Source organism: Manacus vitellinus, unplaced genomic scaffold (assembly GCF_001715985.3).
Source record: "Manacus vitellinus isolate BGI_N305 unplaced genomic scaffold, ASM171598v3 scaffold_14_pilon, whole genome shotgun sequence".
Taxonomy (NCBI): Eukaryota; Metazoa; Chordata; class Aves; order Passeriformes; family Pipridae; genus Manacus; species Manacus vitellinus.
Genome location: NW_021939063.1, coordinates 8,991,947 through 9,015,318, shown reverse-complemented (window position 1 = coordinate 9,015,318; position 23,372 = coordinate 8,991,947). Strand labels below are relative to the sequence as shown.

The window sequence follows — 23,372 nt, the reverse complement described above, 5'->3', positions numbered from 1 at the left end:
GATTAAAAGCATCACAAGGCTGTTGATTCAACACTGATTTACCCCAGGAAGCTTCATAATAATTCTCACCATGTAGTTTAATGCCCACAGATTATTTGTCTCCTTGAAAATGTCAAACTTGGAAACAGAACTGCCTTTAGAGTGGTGTGATAAGAGCAAAATCCTACTCAGGTCTTTGCATTGTGGGCTGCTGCATGTGAGCCCTTGGGAGCTAACAGTTGTTTCTGGGGTTTCATCCAGGGCTTTTGCATTTGTGCTGGTTATAATGCCTGCAGCAGGATCCCAAAACATCACAGCTAGAAATACCTGTACAGCTGCTAATAAGCAAGTTAAACACCAAATAAGAAAAAATTATAAATATTGTTGTTACACTTACATATTCCCATAGGTATCATGAAGCCAAGCTTTCACTTTATCAGGGAACTCAATTTAAATAGTTTTCTTGAAGGTGCCAAAAAAGGTGGCAGATAAGGATGCGAAGTTACTATAGTAACCATGAGAAAAGTGGTGATTATCAGCAATACCACATAGAAAAGACAGGCTGGATTGTCTTTTCATTTTACATTTAGCCCATTGCTTAAAAAAATAAGCCCTTTTCTGAAAGGAAGAAATACCATGGAAAAATAAGTTGAATGTGAAATTCATTATGCAAAATTATCTTCATGGATTTTTCAGGCTGTGGATCCTTGCCATTCGACTCAGTGTTTAGAGGATGTGCTGCTGAAGAGAACACTTTATGGCTGAAGAATATGTGAATAATAAAGCATGACTTTTCATATTTTCTCACCTAGTAACCACGGCAGCAGAGAAGAAAAATCAATATTGATTTCCTACTGTAAGCTCCTTAGGACACAGTGTGTTCTTTGTTTGGTATAATGAGGCTCGGACGTACAGACAACACTTGGGTACTGCAAGATTAAAATCCTGGCAGCTGCTTGGAGGAATCCACATGGGTGCTCACAGGCACCAGGTTGTCACTGACCTACACCTCAGTGCTCCAGGTGTCCACAGAGATCTGAAGGCTGAAACCTGGTTATTTGGTTGGATTTCAGAGAAAACCTAAGGGAAAAACAATGAGAAATGGGGAGAATCATTCCAGCAACATAGAAACACACTGCTCTGGGTTGTGGTTTAAAACAACAAAAAGTGTTTTAAAGATTCCTTCTTCCTTCTGAACCATCTGAAAGCTGGCTGGCTGTGTTTTTTAGCAAGTAGAAACAAAGCAGAGATGTCTGTCACACCTCACGTGTGTAAGGAACATAGAAAGGCCTGAGAGACCAATTGATTGACTTGTGATCTGCTGACTCCAGGAACTCTAAATTCAATTCCTCTATTTTCAATGCAGATCCAAGAAATGTTAATGAATGCTTACTAAAATTTATTGCATTTCAAAATTTATGTTCCCAAAAATCATAACTGATGCTGGGTCTGTAGAAATAAATCCCTGCAGTTTCATTAACCTGAAACTTTATGCCCAGACATAGGTCTTTTCACCTGTTGGAAAGCATGCTCCAGTGAGAACTATGTGCTAAACATTGCACATGACTGCTAGGAGCAAATCTCTGTGTTCCTCATCACTTGCCATAACTGCTGGCTTTGACAAATTGGCTCAACAAAAAGCCCACTGTGTGTCAGCAGTGTTTTAGTTCTGGGTTCACAGGATGATGATTAAGAAAAACATGGTGAGGAAAACTCAGAGCCCTTCTGAGCTGCTCAACTCACAGGTGTTGTTCACAGCATCATGGCAATCAATCCCCATGGATGCTGAAGACATAAAGCTGCTAACTAGAACACAAAGGGCAAGGATCCCAAACTGCTGAGTTTGAAAAGCAGGATACTACCTGCTTACCTATAAAATACTACTGTGCTAATGACAAGAAAACAGTGTATCTGGACTTGACTGTGAACCTCTTTGGAATAACAGACTCACCCTGAACCAACTGTTGCTGCCTACCTGACTCCTTATCCCATTAAAGGTGGGGATAAGAGTGTGGAGTCTTCAAGGACTTCCTTTTGCCCAAGCTTTGGATGCCCACTGGTACACTTCTGTATGTGACTGCCCACTGTGAAGCCAGGACAAGCATATCTATGCAGACAGGCATTGGCTGACAATCCATCTGACACCAGTTTGCAGCCAGTATTTAGTTGTTTCTTTTTTCTTTTTCTTCCAAGTGAGCAGCTCAGTAGCAGCAGTGATCCAGTCTGGACTCACAGTGGTGCTCTAGGACATCCAACCACTCCTGTGAGACACGTGGCTATGGAAAGAAAATTAACAACATATTTTAAATAGCCCTTGCCACAGATAGAGGGAGTGTGGTCCCTTATCACTAAATGATGCCAAAAAGAAAGTGGTTAGATATGCACAAGCCTGTACAAGCCAGCATCTGTTTTTTGAAGGTCAAAATTATGATTTCATTGAACTTTTAAACTGATTATGGCATTAGCAAGAACAGGGACAAATCTTTCTGGCTAAGGCTGGGTAAGTAAATTATCTCAGCACAGTATCTGTCTTCCTGTGGATTTCAGTGCTACTCTTACTTGAATCAATTTGTGATGATATGTTTGTACCTGCCACAGAGCCAAATACACAGTCTGATCTTATGCCAAGTCACTATTACCAACTGCATTTCCAATTGATTCTAGGATATTCATTAACTGGGATCCATAATTACATATAATTTACAGACATAATTTTAAATCACTTGCCAGTGAGCTTACTAAGCTCACTTTATGACACTCAAATACATTATTCTTAAAAATTCACTGAGTAGTCAACTTGCAAATAATTACAGTGGAATAGCACTGGATATAATCAAGTAGAAACTTAGAACAAAAATCTCCAGAAATGCCTTTAGATCAGTTTTGCCATGTGATTTTCACATTCTCTTCCGCTGTCTCCAAAGAAAGTGTTAGGTGGACTCCAAAGCTGTTCCACTAAATCAACTCCATTACAACACAATCCCTTGGACTTCTTTCATAGGCAACCCCTGCCTGACACCTTTTTTCAATACCTGGCAGCTGATTTTGTAAAGATTTATTTACCCTTTAGGCAAGTGTCCTGTTGGTTGGGGGGATGCCATTGGCAACAGCACTGCACTTGCTCTGGGGCTGGAAATGTCAGGCACTGCTTGGAGCCAAGTAGCAGCCATGGCAATGCACAGACATCAGGGTCAGGGTAACTGGATTTTAGAGCAAAGTGCAGTACACATGATTCATGCAAAGTAATAAATAAGTGAAAAAATAAAACAAATATAATACCTGTGCAATATTTTGTTAATTTCATGTAATGATTTCATTTTCATGTGAACACAGACCCTGAAGTGCTTGGCTCTGTACACACAGCACCACCCCCTCTCTGACATCACCCCATCACTGTAACGTCCAACAGCAGAGAATTTCTTGAAGATGAGGAAAATGCTGCTTTCTCTGATGACTAAAAGGAGAGAGTGAGCTTATGAAATGGAGGCCCGTAAACAACACACTGTATATCTTACAGAATAAGATAGCTCACACCAATGAAGTAAGCAGTAAGCAAGTAATTAATTTTTTTTTATTTGAGTAAAACCATAATTTACAGACAAATACCACTAACCTTCTTGATTCAGCTTCATTTGTTTTCATATGGAAGCTGTGAATATTGGAAATAAATTAGACTAACAAATAACTGTCCTAGACACAAGGAACATTTATGTTATGTAATTTTCCACTGCACTACAACTTCATACAAAACTATAAAAATAAGACACTGTTTACAAAATATATTAATTTGTTTGCAAAACTATTGTTTAATTTAAGTTTTAAGTTAGGTAATAAATTATACTCAGTCATGTTTTGCAAGAAGTTAAAAGATACTCTGAATATAAAATGAGATCCTCTCATGTTCTGACTATGTCAATTCATAGTACTTCCCAGAATTTGGATCAAAGTAACGGTACAGGCATGGATCATACAGAAGAGTCAAACCTTCCTCATCTTCTTCAGCATTGAAGTCATCTTCACCTGCACGAAGTGGAAAACGTAAGAATAAATCACTCCTATTCCCTCAGACAATATCATGGAAATACCTTTCTGTCAGATGTGAGAGATTTTTTTTCTTTAAAGTGTGTAATCTTCTGACTTCTGAATTGTTACCTTCAAGATAACAGCAATTCACATTTCTATTATATTTCTGAGGACTTGTATTTAGCTGAGGAGAAATGATGTCAGTTGGAGTTTGCTCAACGACTGGACTTTTCGAAGTCCAATGAAGCAGTTCACCAGAAGTACCTTTACTAAGAGTGGATCAAAGTATTTCTAAGTGATATTTTCCTCAATAACCTTCTTAATAATTTTTTAGCTTGAACAAAGGCAGTGCGTACTTAAGGCCTGTAAGAATGAAAGAATTTGAATGTCTGGTATTCAATATGTCACCATAAATATCCAGTATAGGTAAATCTGTACAAAAGCTTTCAATATCAGAGAGGAAATAAGATTCTTCCAGACAATAAAAATTTTAAATCTAGGTTTTCTAAAGTTATATGAAATTCAAGAATGTTTTCAGGTAACAAAATTGAATCTTTAGCCTAAAACACACTGATAAAGCCATACAGACTTTTATTACAGATGCTTTATACATTGTAGCTTCTTTTCTGAGCCTGTCTGCCTTTCATATAAGCTAAATCTAAGTTATATGATGTATACCTTTTTGATAGGAAATAATTCACAGCTGAATGCAATCTGTATCTTGCATTTCACCATAAATGTTCATCCCATTCTCAGGCTGCTAATACCAACTGAATGCTTTGTATGCCCTAACACTTCATAATAAGTAATGGCCTGTTATGTGAACAGCAGCAGTTTCAGAATGCTCAGAGTCTATTTACAGCCAGGATCACACAACAATATATAGGCTACATTATCTGGAGACCAGAAAGTAGGTTGGTGCATTTGATGCATACCAAAGTGTGAGCTTATCGCTTCAAAAGAGATTTCATTTTTATTTCCTCAGTAGCATGAACAAATACCACCAGAAAGAAACTGTCTTTTAATGTAACCAAAGGTAAGAAGGTAAAGCCAAATTGATGCCCTCCCTGCTGTGGGTGCTTCATCAGGCCTGGGAAGTTAAATGAGGTTAACTGAGGTATTTTGTTTGGATAGCTCCTGGGAAAATTATGCAACGCTAAAAGAAGGCAAAGAACTGAATGTTTTTTCTCTGCTTCATATCACAGTACACAAGGAAATGGTGTTCATGCCTCACTCTCTCACACAGCATTACAATTCCACCAGAAACCACGTTGTTATTTTCACTGCATTCTTCCTTTTATTATTTTGCTTTTCACTGCCTATGCTTCTCTTCAAAATGATTCTATTTTCACCTCTAAGCTTAAATCTCCCTCCCTCTTTACCTTAGAACTGGCCCCTCAATATACTCCCTGGTTTGAGTTAGGAATAAGAAATTCTTCAGACTCATCAGGAGAATACCTCTTTCCCTCTGTGCCTTGAATTCATATCACATCAGAATTATATTGCATCCAGGACTAGTTGGATTTATACCTTTATAGCAATAATTCCTTGCATGTGAATTATTGGTCACCACGTGATCAAGAAGAGAAAGTTTTCTAGACGTATCTTGTTTTTAAAGTTAGGCTCCTTTCTTTTAGCATCTCACAAGGCCCCCAAATGCACTTCAAGGCATTTCTAGGTGTTGCAACAAATTTCCAAAAGCAGCATGGAGTATTCAATTTTGAATAGACACATGAAAACCTCACTTCTGTTCTTCTTCCTAAATAAAAGTACTACTTAAAACAAGTGATATTCTTCTAAAAACCCCAAGTAATGTGTAGTGGCTGTGTTAGAAGGAATCCTTCTGATTTCAAGTGGTAAATTGTTTGCAACCTGACCACATGCAGGAATGAAGTGCCCACGGCCACAATAATTGATAACCAGGTCGCCTTCAAAGAAAATTTCCATAGCTGTTTATGCTGCTACCACCCACACTTTTGGGGTTGAATTGCATGAGAAAACCTCTTGGCAGTTTAATTTGCATATCATGGTTAAAGCAGAATCAAGGCTTTTGTTCCTAAATCAGTACAAAATTAAATGGTATTTTAGGTGAGAAAATACCTTGATTTTAAATGAAAACTAAGGTCTGTGATATACATTAGAGAGGGTTGAGTATTTTTTTGTTCTGAGCTGAAAGAAGGATGAAGGTAAGTAGTCCCAGCAAATACCTGTCATATTAAATGAAATGCTGTCCCACTAAAATCAGGGGAGCTACTGTTTTTCTGGAGAAAAGCTTGATCAAGATGTCTAAACCCAGATAACAAAGAACAGGGCAGGCATGTGGCAGCTTTTTCTGAACTCTGAAATGAATGTACAAATAACTGTGTGGTTATTATTATGTTATTATTATCAGATAGAAAAGTTTCTGTATGAAGTTTTCAAAATTACAAAAATTATACATACATGAGTCAGAATTTGACTGAATAAAGGCACAAAAATAAAAGCCTAAATAAAAAGCTATAGACATTTTCTGTTCTCCAACTGTGCAATCACAGGCACATGACGTAAAATATTTCAGCTTAAAGGAAAATAGTTTAGGAACAATTCACAAAACAGTTTGAAAATCCTAGTGTGAATAACAGGAGAAATACAAATTCCCAATTAGACTTCTTTTTTAAAGCTTTTTAAATATAATAACACAATTTTTTAAATTTACAAAAATTATAGCTTTACTGCAGCAAGCCCTGGATTTCACAATACTAACATAAAAAAGTTCTACAGGGCCTATCAGAAATTTTTATCCAACGTGCCTTTAACTCAAGGATTACTGTCCAGTTCTCTTTGGCTTATTTAGGACCCTTAACACAACATAGTACTTGATTCTTCAAAGCAAGGTCCCTTCCTGACAGCAAAATTCTCTTTTGTTGTCATAAACAATTACAAATATATGTCTGTGGAAATATTCCCAATTTGAGGGGCACTATTTATTTTTGACAGTAAAGCACTGAGACATCTTTACCCTTCAGGCAGCCAAAATACATGGGGCAGATTTATGAGAGTTCACAACGAATTCCTGAGACTTGAAGCAAAATGTAGATGTCTACCCTGGAAGTGTTCAAGGCCAGGTTGGATGGGACTTTGAGCAGCCTGGTCTAGTGGAAGGTGTCCCTGTCCATGGTAGGGGGGTTGGAACTGGATGGTCTTTGAGGTCCCTTTCAGCCCTAACCATTTATATGGTGGTTCTATGATGATAACTCTACCCTTTTTCCTAAGATAGCTAATAAGAAAAAAGGGCATTTGAAAAAAACAAGGTATTGTCTTTATTCTGTTGTTGACTTCCCAGTTTCAGTTAAGTTCTTTGCCATTCTCTGAGCTAATACCATTAACAAACAAAAGCCAGTAACACTGGTGACAACAGTCCTCAGGAAATTACTCTAAGATTTCATTTAAGGGTAAATTTGAAATTTTTCTTCATAAGAGAAGTGTCTCATGCAAGTATAATTGTGCCTCTGAATAAGAATGTTTAGTCTTTGTGTTCTTTCTTATGTAGGTTTGCCATCCCCATTAGCATAAATGCCTTATTTTAAACAAATAAGATGCATTTTTTATGAGTTAATGTGTGTAGTGCCAGAACATTAGGAAACTGCAACTGCATGTTATTCTAGCAGAGGCAAATAATACTGCATGGAAAACTCTGTTAGCTTGAGCTGAGCATAATAAGAGAACTTGAAACTAAAAGCTATAGAAAACTATGAAAAGGCAGCCCTGGCATCGCAGAAAAAATATTTAGAAATGTTTTTCTATCCAGGTTCTTCTCATTTTCTTTACAAATTCCTACCTTGAATATTCTGTTTTACTGAAGATTTAATGTGCTCTTCCAGTTGTTGGCTTCCAGGATTGATGGGGGGACTGAACACATTCGACCACTCCCTGAAAAATACAAATCAAAATATCATTCATAAAAGCACAGTTTATGTTTCTAATTGTTCTAATTTTTTTGATTATTAAAAAATATGGAAAGTAAATCACATGTTGTCAAGTGTGCAAAAAAATCAAGCTAGATTTTATTATTAAAAAATAAACTTTACATTTAATACAATTATTAAATATTAAGACCCTGTAATAGGGTAACACAGCAAGTGGTGCATCATTCCCTGTCTGGATGGTTGGTGAGTTAGAGCTGAGCTTAGACATGAAATGGATGCCACTAACAGTTTTCTAAAGAGGAAACATTGGATTGATATGGGAAAAAGCATTGTTAGCATTATAAATAATTCTTTATAACAATTTCTTATTGCTACAAAATGTATGTTATACATAAAAATTTGTTATAGAGCATAGCATGATTCATTGCAGCTGTTACATATCTATTTCACTTCTGTAAAGAAAAAAATTTTGATGGGACCTTTGTCATAGAGAAGAGAGTACCTTCTTCACCTATTCAACTTAATGGACAATTTTTGTCTCTCAAGGAAACTACTGTGATAGCTTTTAAAAATGATTTTCATGTTATCATACATTCATGCAAAGTTCAATGGTCATTTCACATACATCACTTTATGGAACACTGTCTTTGATTGTTACAGCTCAGAGAAAGGAAAACAGAACAGTTGTTTTTACTGTTATTGTTGTCTGTTTTTTATTGCAAACTGAAGTGCAGTTCAGTGACAAAGTCACTCATATTATGCTATCAATCAGAGAAAGAGTGCCCTGGAAGGACACATCTAAGTCACAATTTAAGACATTCCTTTTGCAGGTGGCCATGTCTTGCAATTCTTCTCACATATGAAGTTAATCTCTGCACACTCTGCATAGTTGATGTTTCCTTCTTGTCTCTCCTCTTCAGCAGTAAAGATCTGTAACACATTAAGGCTTCCATATAATCATTAACTAGACTAAATACTGCAAGTCAACGCTTGAACATAGAATTCAAGGGACCTCAGTGAATCATCTCATTTTGATAGAACCAGATCCACCCTTTCTGACCAACCTATTTCACTGCAAGGTAAGAAGAATGGAAGGGGATAAATTCCTATATGTTTGCTTCAGGCTTATGAGAGCACTGCAACTCTAAAGAGTAAATTAAACTTGTCTGGGGGTTCATTCAACTTATGTCTGGCCATGGCTGTTCCAACAACTGGCACAAAAACATTATGCATATGAACTTGTGCCAGAGGCCAGGGAGATTAGCCAAAGCTTTAGAGGGAACTTCAACATCCATGGCTTTGTCTAAAGGGGATGAATTTTTCCAAAGCTTGGCAGCTTTCTTAGTACTGCCAGACTGTAATTGTCTCAACTCAATTGTCCAACACCAAGGAAAAAGGTAATGCACTTCTGCTTTCTGAAAAGCTGTCATGATCTCATGTACGCGTTGCTTCTGTCAGAGGAATCTGGCAAGGCTCAGTCATCTGGTGTAATTGCTAAAATATGCCAACTGCTTTTTTTTTTTTTTTGGTTAGTTTTTCTGCTACTTCTGGACCTGTTATTGATTCCACATCATCTCCTGTTGGCATGTACGCATAATCTGGGGTGAATCAGGGGACAACCACCTATCTGTTTGCAGTCAAAAAGGAAAAAACTAATTTTCCGCCTCAGGAAACAGAACTGCTGGTGTAGAAATCCAGCAAGTAGTATAGCAGATTTAAAGGAGGAGATATTGAATTTTCCATCATTTCAAAATGTAAAAAACATACGTCAAAATTTTTTTACACCATCGTATTATTTTCACATATACGACCAACTTCACAACCAATCCTTCTCCTCTTCTGCTGTTCAGCTAATGCCAGTGAGACCTGGTACAACTAATGCACACAGCAATATGCTTGCCTAGACTTCTCATTATTAGCTCTCTGTCAGTGCACCATATCTGCATTCCCTGAATACAGCCAAAGGCTTTGTTGACACCAAAGCTTCAGAAGTTTTTAGGAATAACAGCTAAATGCATGCTGACATCCAGCATTTCTGTCACTTGCATGTGTGGTTTGATCTGCCTCAGAATCAGCCAGCACAAGCCTAACACTGGAATCTGACCACGCTCATAGGATGTGGTCTGAGAGCACAAAGCATCATCACGTACCCAATTCTCTACAATTGCACTGAAACACAAAGTGGTGCAAGGATGGAGGAAAGACAGTGCTTGCTTCTAAAGAGAATTATCTCAGTCTGACCAACAAATAGAGTTACAAGAGTAAAGAAATTTTAGAGTACATATGCAGTTCTACAGGTCTGGCACAAAACAGAAGAGTTTAGAGATACGTGTTTTTCATATAAAACATGTATCGCAGAATTTCTAAAGAAAATAGTTCATGCCTGTAAAACAGAGATGATGTTAGTAAGAGGGAAATAAAGATAATAAGGCAATTACTTGCAATGGAAAAGACAGAGGCAATTCATTTAGAGAGCATTGAGGGAGTGAGGTAATAATATATCGTCAAACCAGTATTTCTGCTAAATTAATAGTTCTTATTATTCAGGAAATTGATGAATTTTAGTTTAAAGTCTCATCTCTGGAAGATCTGCCTGAAATATCAAGTCTGGGAAATCAGAGACGGGATGATTTGTGACTAGCTGGGTGATTTTATCTTTGATTTTGTCTTCATTTATTGGAGTCATTTCTTGTGTAAAGGAGTTGTTCAGTTTCATCTTTGTATTTATTTTGATGCACCTGGTTTAGGAGATGAATGACTATTCTCTCTAGGAAGTCCAAGGGTAAGATATAGGGATTTTGATGTTCTAAAGTGAGGTAAAGGAGTTTTTATATATGATAGAGGCAACAGAGATGAATTGGCTAGTTCAGTATTTCCTATTGAGGCAGTCTAGATTCAGATCATGTTTTTTTCTCTCCGTGTCCAAGAAAAACAAACATTTTTACCATTCAAGCCTCACTCACCAAGACAAGTAATCAAAACATTATTAGGGTTTCATTGTTGACTTAATATTACTTTTAAGGTTAAAACATTTTACACAATATATGTTAAAAATGGTTTATCCCTTCCACAAGTTAGCTAGCAATGTCTAAATTAACCTTTCCTAAAATCTTGAAAAGAAGTTTTTAAAAAAATCTCATCTGTACTGAAATCTTCTTAGCCAAATTGCAGTAGAGAATAAGTGAGTTTGCAGTGTAATTCTGACAGATGCTGGAGTCTAGCAGGCACAACAGATTTTTCCACAACAAAATCTGCAGTTGCTTTTAGGAAGCAACTAAAGTATGTTTGTGTGTGTACTTGTGAGACAGAGGGTCTGAGTTAGTTTTAATAAAACATCTTGAAAAATTTGTTAAACCTTGGCTAAAGGTCAAGGCCCAGCCTGGAGACAACTGGCATTATTCTGAGAAACAGACTGTGGCCTCTTTGTGTTTATTGTGGGTTTATTCTGATTGAAAAAGAATATACTTTTTGGAGAACTTATTGAAGAAGCTAGTTTATCTCCTTAAAACAGAAATGTTAATCACACATTCTGACTAATTAAAGACACTCTGTTTATGCTATCAATGCCTCCAGCTGTAATCAATGCAATCAATGTGCAATAAACTATCTAGAGCTTTCCTGATAACAGTGTGGAATGCCAAATATTGTCTTTTGACATTGTGAGCTGAATTGTAGAAAGATTGAGAATAAATTCCACACACACTCACAGTATCATGTACCTTTAATGCTTGCACTGAAATTCTTCATTATTCTGCAAAATATTCTCCACATCAAAATGCAATACATTTTTATATAATCTTGTTTTATTTTTCTTTAAAAAATTACTTAAAAATTCTTTAAAAATATTTTCAGATAATAATATATTGAAATATCACATGACAGCCAAACTGTGATGGAAAGCAAAAGAATCTTTTGGGCTTATGATCATGGTTTTCAGTTTTATGAAGTTTTATGATAGTATGTTAAATTTCCCAGAAAAACAGCGTCCATCAGCAAAATCTGTGGAGAGAATTAGTGATGCTTTATTAAGTAGCACTTATCAATGGCAATGTATCAAAATTATCACCATCAACAAAAATCCTTAGAATTAGAAGGTTTTCATTTAAATCTTAATGAACGCCTTTGATAGTTTGTGTTTTTAACAGATAATTTTGCAGACTTGGAGACTGAGAAAATGCCAAATCACTTAGTATAAAGATTTTTAACATTGCTGCGAACTGAGAGCATACTTTACTGCATTTCTTTTGGATCACATTTAATTTGTATTACTTAAATCAATGGGATCATTTAATCCATGTTATTAACAAAATCGAAATGCTTCAAAGTTTTAGTATGGTTTCATCCAACAATCTATACAGAAATTAAAAGGAATTTGTTCAGCCTTGTAGCATACTTAAAAAGTGCAAGGCCAGGGCTACCATACCTCAACACAGGAAAAGAAAAAACACGCTTTGTGTCATTACAAAGACATCAAATTGTCAGACTATTAAGTACCTGAAGTGTGCAATCACTAAAAACACAAAAGATGGTATTTAACTGCATAAATTACTCAGTAAATCTTTATGAACATGGGAGGAGAACTAACTTGTGCCTGAGTGACAGGAAGAGGAGTACATTTGCTGAACTACTTTTTTTCACAGTGGATTATTTGACTAATTCTGTGAAGGGCCAGAGAATGCCAATGTATGAATCAGGAGTGTAAAAACACTATAAGGAAAAAAAGGACCAATTCTTAACATCTTGTGCAGCTATCAACCTAAATCTCAGAACATGCTGCTGTTTGTATTAGTAATATTTAATATCACATGAAGCAAATTCTGCTGCAAATGCTCAAAGTAAGTAGTATCTTACTATGATGCACTGAATGCAAGCTACCAGCTCATATCAAAAGTATGGTCCAGAATAGCCTAAATATTCAGTTCAACTAAGATGAAGACTTAATTTTTGCTTGTTTGTATTTTTAGTGGTATCTATTTAAGAAAGTTTAGTAAAGATTATCTCGGTTCTTAGATAAATTAATAAGTCACCCAGCTTTGTAAGACCCCTCACCTGTTTCTTGATATGTCTTTTTTGGAGCATGAGTTACTTGCTAGGTTACTCTAGATTAACAGTTCCAGGTGAGTAAACCAGCATCTTTTAAATGAAAAACTGAGTGAGTGCACAGCAGGAGAAGATATACTACCAAAAGAATACAAGGTATACTTTTACATACAAATCAAGGATTTTTGAATGCATATTTTAATAAAAATGTTGAAAAAGAACATAAATTTATCTGTTCATATGACTTTCCATGATTTGAAAGTTCGAGTTTAGAAAGTATTTAAGGGCAATCTGGCAATACATTAAAAAAATTTAAAAAAGCAAGCTATGAGCTACATTGTATTATTCTCCTGGAGTGCTACTGTAGTTTCAAAATATCATTAAATCAGTACAAACCAACACTTATCATTTCCTGCACATTTTTCACAGTGAGCTGCATTCTGACTATGAGTAATCTGTTAATCTGTTCTTTGCCTCACAATCCATCAAAGTGACAGATTCATTCCATCCCTAATACATAATATCTTCATTTACTGTATGCCTTACTGGAACTTTCTTTTTTTCCTAGCACTAAGATTTAGAAAATCACAAGCATATTTAGAGAATGCCTTTTCCCTTCCTCCAAACCACTTCAGCAAGTCCAGCCTGCCAAACACTGTATCTCCAACGGAGGCAGAGATCTCCTCAAAAATAAAACCATTTAATTGTCAATGAATTAGTAACTAAACAGAAGATCGCAAAAAGTACAAGTGCAATTGTTCAGGAAACACTTGAATCTCTCTTAAAGTCTTAAATCTGTAAATGAACTATGGGTTCTAGCACTTATGGGTGCTAGATTAGATTCAAGGATAACAAAGGAGATGTGAATGCTACTTATTAAACAAGATATTTAGATAGTGTAAGGTGCCACTGCAAGTGTGTACAGTATAATCACGCTAACTAGTATGTGATGAAAATCTGACCTGTTAATGCTTTCCAGTTCTTCTTTTATTTTCAAAGTTGAAATGATAAATTTGTGTAGGTTAGCAAAAACATATACAGTCATCTACCTCAGTCGAAAAATATGGATTACCTGAATCTAGAGGTTTAACATCTTAGTAATTAATATATTGTGCCATTTGGTCAATGTTTTGTAGTTAAATACATGAAATGTCTATCACAGCTTCTGTTAAATGGAAGGAACATTTGATTTACTTAAAGACTGAATCTCTAGTTCACCACCATGTTAGCTTCCTGGCTAGATTATAGTCTCCATATTCACTAGCAATATAAATGGGACTAGCAGAGAAAATCAGTGTTTTAACATCTCATTTAAGTAAAATACTATCTCTTTCTTACTTGCTAGTTTTAATTCATTTATCAGAAGATCAGCTGTATCAATTGGAAGTAATGAATTTGCAAAGGTGTGGTAAAATTCCTTCATATTAACCTAATCTCAGCAAGCAGATTCTAGTAACTACATTAGATACTCACTGATCAGTGAATCAAATGGATTTTCACATTTAGTGAAGTGTCCGTTGGGTAGGATGTACTTCCTTTTTTACATATTTTTAACAATTAAATAAACCATTAATTTTTAAAACTATATTTAAATGTTTCAGCAGTTCAGAAAGCACCTGAATCTAGTACCTAACAAATCTTTTTTCATAGCCAGCCACCAAGAGCATCCTATTGTTCTGTGCATCCTGGATGCTGACTGCAGCCCATCAACTTTTAATGGATGATAAGGAGGCACAGGGTTTTTAAAACTCAGTGGAGAGGCATGACTCAGCAGGGCACTAACTTCAATATTATCAAACTTGTTAAAGGTGATGCTATTGAATTCTTTTACTGTGGAAAAACTACTTCTCTTTTTCAGAGAAGTAGAAAAAAGAAAAGTTTGCAAGAAAACTCAGACTTTTTTGTATATTAATGCAATGAATGGTACAGCACAAAATCAGAAACTTAATCAGCACAAAGTAAGCACTTTGCTACCTCAGTTGAATTCTCCAAAAACGTCGAGTTTTGTCAGGCTTACACAAATGATACTGGAATAGCAGAGAAGGAAGGTCTGGGCTCCCATGTCCTTGGAAACCCAGATTGTTTTTCTCTGTAAGAAAATATATGTATGTGGGATGTTGGTCAAGGAGTCTGATTTGTCTGTATTTAAATGAGCTTCCAATTCAGAAGAAAAGAAGAATATATAGTTCCAACTGAATACTGAAGGAGAGATTGCAACAGTCTGGGAACAGGGAATCCCAGACTTCTTATAACACCTATTTCTTCCTTTCAATCTAAGATATCTGAGAGGCTTGTAAAATCTTTTACTCCATATTCTCCATCTCTGTGTATAAGCAAGGCCAGAGAACTTTGTTTGAATGACCCAGGAATATCCAGAAAAAGTGTGGAATCAATAAAAGTTATCCTCAGTTAGTCTTGAAGATACAAAAAAACCCCCCAAAACCCCCTACTTTATCTTAACACAGAAATAACAGATATAACAAGATATTACAGCATGTTTGAAAGTATTTGCCATGTTTCATATTGAAACCCTTAGTGTATATGCTGCCACATTTCCATGTTCTCAGACTCCCATACAAGGGAAAACCATTTTTGGATTATTTTAACAAGCTTTTATGTGTTAGCCACTTGGTTCTCAACAACCTTTCTGCAGCTAAGCTCTTTACCATCATGATTAAAAATTGTAACCTGTTCAATTAGGTGGTTCCTGTGCCATTTGCTTCTTTTGTCATGTTCTTTTTCGTGCACATTATAGCCTGACAAATGCAGCAGAACTTTGCTAATTCAGATTAACGACTGGGAGATCTATTGCAAATTACTCTATTTTGTGGGTAAGTAACTGAACAAGTAAAATAAAAACCAAAGTACATTTTGTGATACATTGTTCTTGTTCACTTATTTTGACAACTGTTGTGTAATTTTATAATACTTCATAATGTAATATTGTCTGTTTTGCAAAAGTAATGGGGTTGTATGGCCTTGATCTTGTAATGAATCATAAAAATAAATATGCTTCTTTGTTTGCAAAACTCAGTCTTTAAATGTGCTTCTTAACTAAGTTACTCTGCTATTCAAACCTTTGCTTGGAAATACAGGAGACAAAGACCTTTTGTGTCTAAATTTCAGAGCATGCACATTGGAAAGGTTCTGGTGCAGTGCAAATAAATGTTATAGCTACAATCCTTCTTTTATTGCACCATTTTGTAAGTGAGTTTAATCTTATAGAATCTCTCAATGGTATAATAACATATGCACCAGCTATTGGAATGTTTAGTTTTCATCTGGGATGGATGAGAGTACATGAATGGTAGTCTCTAAGTTGAGCATACTTTTAAATTTGAGAGTTTACAGTAAATGTGTTTTTGTGCTGGAATTGCTGGTAGGATGCAAATTATGCAAATTTCAGGTGCCATGATAATGGCAATATATATGGCAACAATAGGTTCTGAAAAAAGACTTCTCTAACAGAAACTTCCAAAGAAAAAGAAATAATTTACTTCCTGAGATCAATAGAGTGGTCAGAGTTCCACACAGGAAGAGGTGTTTATTACATGTATATATAATTTATATTTATAACTAATAAATCTATATTTTACCAATAATCAAGTTTGAAAATAATTTAAAAATGTATTTAGTTAAAGGAACATGTTTATTCACTCCATGATTCATTATCTGAATTACTGTGCAAGCATATCACTGGAAAAATTAGAAAATCCCATTGTTTGATAAAGTTGCAATTAAGGATTTGGGTTCTGCCTTTTTTTTTTCCTTAAGGTAAAAACAAAAACTTTTTCTGAAAAGTTTATAGTTATTGTCCTCCTCCAACACATCACTCTCCACATCAATGAAATATTTCTTTTGTGATTACAAATCTCAAATATATAACATTTACCAAAAAAGGGAAGAAAATGTTATTTGCTTTCCTTTGGGTGGGTTTTGTTGTTGCTGTTCTTCATTTTTTTGGGGTTTTTTAATTGCAGAGGAAAGAATAATGATGATATCTCAATTGGTCTAATGCAACAAATGTAGGTTACAATAAGGCAGACATTTACTATCATCAATCTCTGTGCTCGCAATTCACTGTGGGAATACAACTTTTCTCAACATGCAGAGTTAAACATCTGGGTAAAACCAAACTGAAAAATTGGCCATTCGCATTTTGTATGAAATTACTTAAGTAAAATATGCTTCTTGTGAAAGGACACCCAATGAAATGCTGAAATATTTGGGCCCTACTTTAGTGCAGTTTCTGGGGAACAACTTTGAACTCCAAAGGAACAAATTTTATTTGGTAGTTTGGGAAGAGTTGAGTAGGATGCCAAGAAAGGATCTAGTGAGGCAGTGCTAATAAAGATAGGTTTCAACTCATTAAAAACCACCCTTTCTCCAAGACAGAAAAATCAGCTTTTATCAGAAATAAATTTTCTGGAGAGCATCCACAGAAGTTTCTAAAAATCTATTAATAAATTAGGTTCGAGCAATCTTTTTCAGACAGCAGCTCTGCTTTCCACAGTTCAGTATGGCTGAAATTCCTCTAGATTATTCACTGTCTTTCAGCATTTCCTTTAATGAAACTTCCAAGCCTTCTGTGACATACAAATATTTTGGATGCTTCCTCCTGCACTGAAGGAAGAAGTAACAGAGATAGTTACACCTTCCTATTTGGAGAGAAGAAAGCAATTCTGAAGTTCTTCCAGGACCACATAGTGCATCAGTCAGTGGGAAGTGCACGGCCAAGGCTTGAACGCTGCACATCCTCTCGCTCCTCTGGCTCTGTAGCCTCTGTACTCTCCTGTCTCCTTTCATTAACTGGTTCTCTGCCTTGCAGAGCAGCACGATGTGGAGGTGATTTGTATTGCAGCAGCAATATCCTTGGCAGACTTATGACCTTACCCAGCAAAACCAAGGGACAATGAGTCGAGCTGGGTCTTTTTATTGACTGAATTTCCATTATCTTCACAGGAGCTTTCTTTCCTGGCTTGTTCTTTTATCTTATTAAGGATAGAACCTACATTTACTGGACAATAGCTTCCAGACTGGTCTCTTTTCATTTCCCAGAAAATATCACTACTACACTTTTTAAAGTTACTGGAGACCTGTCAAACTCTTTATCGCTCTTTACAACAATTTGTTGATTCAGTAAATGCACCACGTAACTGTCTTCTTGCCATGGCATTTACACCCACACATCTAAAAAGGATGTATCAATTTTTCAAATAGTCTGTGTTTTCCCTACATAACTATAGCAGGCTTACAAAGTTTTAGACATTTTCTAGTTGCTCATAACACTTGTTAAAATTGGCTTTAAAACCAGTTTAGGAACTAAGTTATAGAATTACCATTAATTTTATCTCCCTCTCATTTAGGTACACATCCTCTGTGAAAAACATTACAGAGTTTTCCACTATAAAAGAAAGGTAACGATGTGAATAATGGTATTCAAGTCACATCATCTCCAGTTTTTATATCACGATGCAAACTGACCTCATAATTTTGTCATCTTCCATATTTACAGCCCAATAATGCTTTTCTGGCAGTTCACAAGGGCTACTGAATTTATGAGGCACTTGCAAGTCAGGTGTTTTACGAATACTTCACCTGCATTTCCTGAAAATGATTTCTAGATTTCTGGATTAAAACAGCATATGAACTAAGTCGTAATTTATACCATTTTGTTTTAAATTTTACTATATGGAAATACAAGTTTTCATTGTTGATCATATAAACTTAATATGATGAAACACTTTATTTGTACAGATAATGGTGTTTATTCTGTTTTTCAGTATATAAAATGTATTGAGTACCAAATTGCTTTAGCACATGCATAAAAATAACTTAATGAGACCTGACTCAACCAATGTATGGGCAAAAAGAAGACTAACAATGTAGCTTGCACTAAGATATAGGCAATTCTAATGTCACCAGAACTCTAGAATTGATTTTGGAATAAAGAGTCCAAGGTGCAGTCTGAAGGTACCCGCTGTTGTGCTCTGAACTACAGTTAAGTATCTCTGTCCACTTCATCCATTCAACAATTCATAAGGAGATGGTTCCTTTGATAGCCATCCCCCAAGGCAGAGAGGTTTTCTAGACCAACATAAGCACCTTCATTTACATGTGAGAGGGAACAGGAATCCAGGATTGTACTTTAACTCCAGTAATATATTTTGTGCAATAGGACACATTTGGCTGTGTATTGCAAAAACTGATGCATCTGGGTGAACTTGCACAGAAAGTTTCATAGTGTTCACTTCATAAAATCTAACCAGAAGATTTTGAATCCATAGAAATATGGATGGCAAGGGAGACAAGTGGCTGAAAACATCTGTGTGAGGACAAAACTGCCTGGCAGTGTGCTGTCATAAAACATCTCAGACTGTCGATAAAACATAAAGAAATTGTATCTGAAATGTCCTCTCCTCCTACCCCTCCAAAATCACACACATTGCCCGGTTAAAACCTGGACAAAAAAAATCCACATTAATGACACCAAGTGAAAGCGAAATAGGACTGCTATTTAAAATAAGTACCCCTCTTGCTCAGGCAGTTAAAAAATTGACAAAGTGATGTTAGGGTTTCACAGGTATAAGGCAGTTCTGAAACTGGTCAATTAATCTTGATTGTCTCAATAGTCTCAATTTTATTAATTCCCCCTAGACACCTTCTTCCCTTGTCTTCATCTCACCTTATATTAAAGTTACAGGGATTTTGTTGCTGATTCCAAACAAAATCAATCTAAAAACCTGACAGACAAAATACACTGTAGACTATCCTTTGAACTATCCCACAGTGTTGTAACACCCTCTCCTGAGTGGGCTATTTATTGAAAAAAAACTCTCTCAATAAATAACATTAAAATCTTCTGGAACAAATGGATTCCCTGATGCCTACAGTCACATACAGAACTCTAGTTCTAAACCTACAAAGCAGAGAGGGAGAGAAAGAAATGGATGAGAGTGCTTGTACGTCAGATGAGGACGATTTGCTGAATCACGCATCAAAGCAGATGTAGGAGCAAGGCTGTGTCAGACACTTTAAATACACAGTGGTACATCCAAAACATGCAGAATTCAGTTCTGCGTTCCCGGACAGCGCAGACATCCTGCAGACAATGACTAAAACGAGCAATAAAGCCCTCTGAGAGGAAGTTGCAATTGAAAAGAGACTGAAGATTACATCAAAGAATGTCACATTTAATATTCAGAACACTCTAACTGAATCCTTACTGCCTGGGCTATAAATGGAATCTTACCGTGGGTTGGAATGAGAAAGTGGGCTCATTTCTCTCTGATAGTGATGCTTCTGACTGACAGGCTATGGAAAACAAAAAATAATAGAATGTTTAGTGGTATGTAAGAGATCTTGTATGAGCATACGCATTTATAGTTTCTGATATTAGAATTTTACAGTCTCTTTTCTTATCTGTGAAATTAAAAACTGATATTCAGATTCTAACTGTGCAAAAGTATAACCGAATAGATCATTCTTGTTTGGGTGGAAATACATATGAATTAAGGGAGTTGACCATACAGTCATTTCTCTACTGCCTGTGAGAGTGTTGGGACAGAGTCAGGAAACTTTAGAGACGGAGGGTGGCAAAGTCCTGTTAGACTGAACGTGTATAGGAAGCACGGTGCAGGAACTCTTAGTAGGACCTGTGCAGCACCAACCACGCTGGAGAATATACAGAGCCAGTGCTAAGAGGGCTGGCAGGTTCCTCTCTCCTCAGAAGCACCATTAACAGTAAGCTTAGCAGTCCCAACTGAAGTTTGCTGAAGCACATATGATTCTCAATGTCACTGCACCTCTGAAACCTGGATTAAGCCAACAGTATGAATATTCATACAAAAGATGCTAATGTTCCACATTCTTCAAATCTTACCTACCCATCATGTATACGTGTCCCAAAGGTTTCAAACTACATTTGGTTTAAAGCATTAAACCCAGTTATTTGCAAGAAAGATCAATATTCATAAACTGGTATAAAAATTTGAGAATTCTAAAATTCATAAATATGTTCTCTCTCAGAATTTATGTAGTGCTCCCCCTGCCATTATCACACATCTCAAAAGCAGTTCTAAACAAATCACTGAAGCAAAAGCATGTGCAAAAGGAGTGAAAATATAAGCATACATTAACAAGACTTGTACAATTTAGTACATAAAATGCTAAAACAATAATAAGCAATTTTTTAAAAACAGAAATCACTATAAAAACAAGTATGTTCTCATGGTTTCAGAAAACAGGAAGGGATGTTGTAAAACACATGTTCAGGATGAATGACATCTTAATTACTGCCCAATATGACTCACTGCCTGGTGGTGGATAGTGCAATTCCTACATGATGGCTAGTGGAAGACTGAGGACGAGACAGAGAGTGAATTAGTCAGTCTATGAACCAGAATATCTGTCTAAATCATTTTTAGCCTCATTTCATAGTAAAGAATACTCTGCTTTAGTTTTGCAATTTGACTTGATGTGAACAGATCCCTCCAGGGGTTGTCAAACTGAGCTCTCAGTTGGAATAATACAGGATTTAAATATCACTCCTCTTGTCTGTCAGACTTCAGTTCTTCCAGACTATTTCTGTATTAAGTGGTTTTCTTTTCTGAAAACTCAGAAAGGAGGTCAGAAGACCTTCCACAAATTAGGTATGAACCTGGAAGTACTCTTTCAAATATTTTGCAGATCAAGACTTATGTGACCGAATTTATATTTAGGAAGTTGCTTGGGGAACAACTAATCTTTCTTCTCTGTGAGTATTCCTTATTTGAAAGATGGGTCTTAGTGGTGAGCGTTAAATGGAGTCTGCTAATGCAGCATCATACACTACAAGCTTCCAGGATATATCAATGAGCTATCCCGGAGAATCTTCCTTCTCCTTTGCATTTCTGACTGAGATGATCTTTCTCCAGAATGTTTGTGTTATAGCTGAAGTGGTGCCCGAAGCGTGGAAACAACCACCCAAGAAGCTGAATGGTACAATTCCCTGACAGGCAGGAAGGTCTTACTGGATCTCTAGAATAAATCAAGGCATTTAAGCGGAAATGGTTTGTAAGTTTTGCAAATTTTCTTGGATAATGTGTATATGTGTTGGTATAAACTTCACATTAAACTCTGCAATATATAGAACTGTGTCTTTCATAGTGTTGCAAAGCTAACGTGGATCTTCATAGATCTTAAGATTTAAGGAAACATTCAGGTAAGACATGGTTCAAATAAAATCTTTTAAAATATTTAGTTTTACATACACATATTATTGATTTGAAACTGTACCCCACACACATTTTGCAAGGGTTTACAATTCCCCTTCAAAGTAAATCCATTTTAAAATAGAAGTTTTTCATATTTATAACTGAAAGCTATGCTGGGTAATGTATAATATTCAAAGAGATTTTATTCCTTTCTGGTTGTCATAGTTTACAGCAGCTGCTAAATAACTTACATTTCGGTGTTTTCTCCTGACAGCATATATTCAGTTTGTGGTAAACTACCATAGAATATAAAAATACAGTTTTAGTATATCCATTTTATAGTTGTTTAATGACATCTGCTCTAACTGCAATTTAGCAATATGATTGATCTATGTGCCTTTACATTCACAACGGTTTCTCAGATTCATTAGTCAGTAACATGACTCTAATGAATCTGGAAATCAGACTAACAGGTAAGTGATGAAAAAAAAACCTAGCTTAAAAAGTATTTTATATAAAAAATATTACTTTGATACATAAATTCACTATTTAACATGATTATACCCTACCCTGCCTTGCAGAACATCACAGGTATTTCAAAATGAAAGATACACAGAAAGCTGCCTTCTGGTGGTGCTGTTGCCATAGATTCCACTAAAGGACAAAAATGTATAAAATGAATGAAAATTTGGAACAAAAATATTCCTTATTTATCTTTGAAAAAATATAAGAGAAAGCAATAGAATAGAATAGAATCAGAAAAATATAACCTGAAAACTCATGTAAGCATGAAACTTTAATCATTACAAGAATTTCAAGCTGTCCTTAATTTCTCAAACTACAATATGAGGATTATTTCCATTTCTTTTCTATACCCTGCACTGCTAAAATCATTTGCCTACATAGCTGGAAGATGGCTACAAATATATATCTCTCTCTTTATATCTATATATCTTTAGATTTATAGTTTTTATATATATATACTTTTCTGCAGTTTGTAGATCTGATTTTTGATGGATTGAGATTTGCAAATTCTCTTGACTCAACTCCAATGATGGTGGTACTAAAGACCAGTGACAAACAAATTTGCTTTTATTCTACAAATCTGTATTTTACATTATATATATATATATATAAGGAATAAATATACATATAAGGAACACTTCTTTAAAAACTGGAGGCTGAAGAAATGATGAGATTACTAAGATTGGGGATTGAGAGCAGGCCTGTG

At 35.8% G+C, this 23,372-nt stretch overlaps 1 protein-coding gene across 1 annotated transcript in view; it reads right to left on the bottom strand.

The window, feature by feature from the left end:
* Positions 1–3,591: 3,591 nt before the first annotated feature.
* Positions 3,592–23,372, bottom strand: part of CUNH3orf67 (chromosome unknown C3orf67 homolog) — a 70,946-nt gene continuing 51,165 nt past the window's right edge. The window contains exons 15-17 of the mRNA XM_018068747.1: positions 20,200–20,261; positions 7,820–7,911; positions 3,592–3,999 (exon numbers count right to left, since the gene is read on the bottom strand). Of these exons, the coding sequence (XP_017924236.1) occupies positions 3,887–3,999; positions 7,820–7,911; positions 20,200–20,261 (267 nt within the window). The 3' untranslated portion in view covers positions 3,592–3,886. The remainder of the gene's footprint in view (positions 4,000–7,819; positions 7,912–20,199; positions 20,262–23,372) is intronic.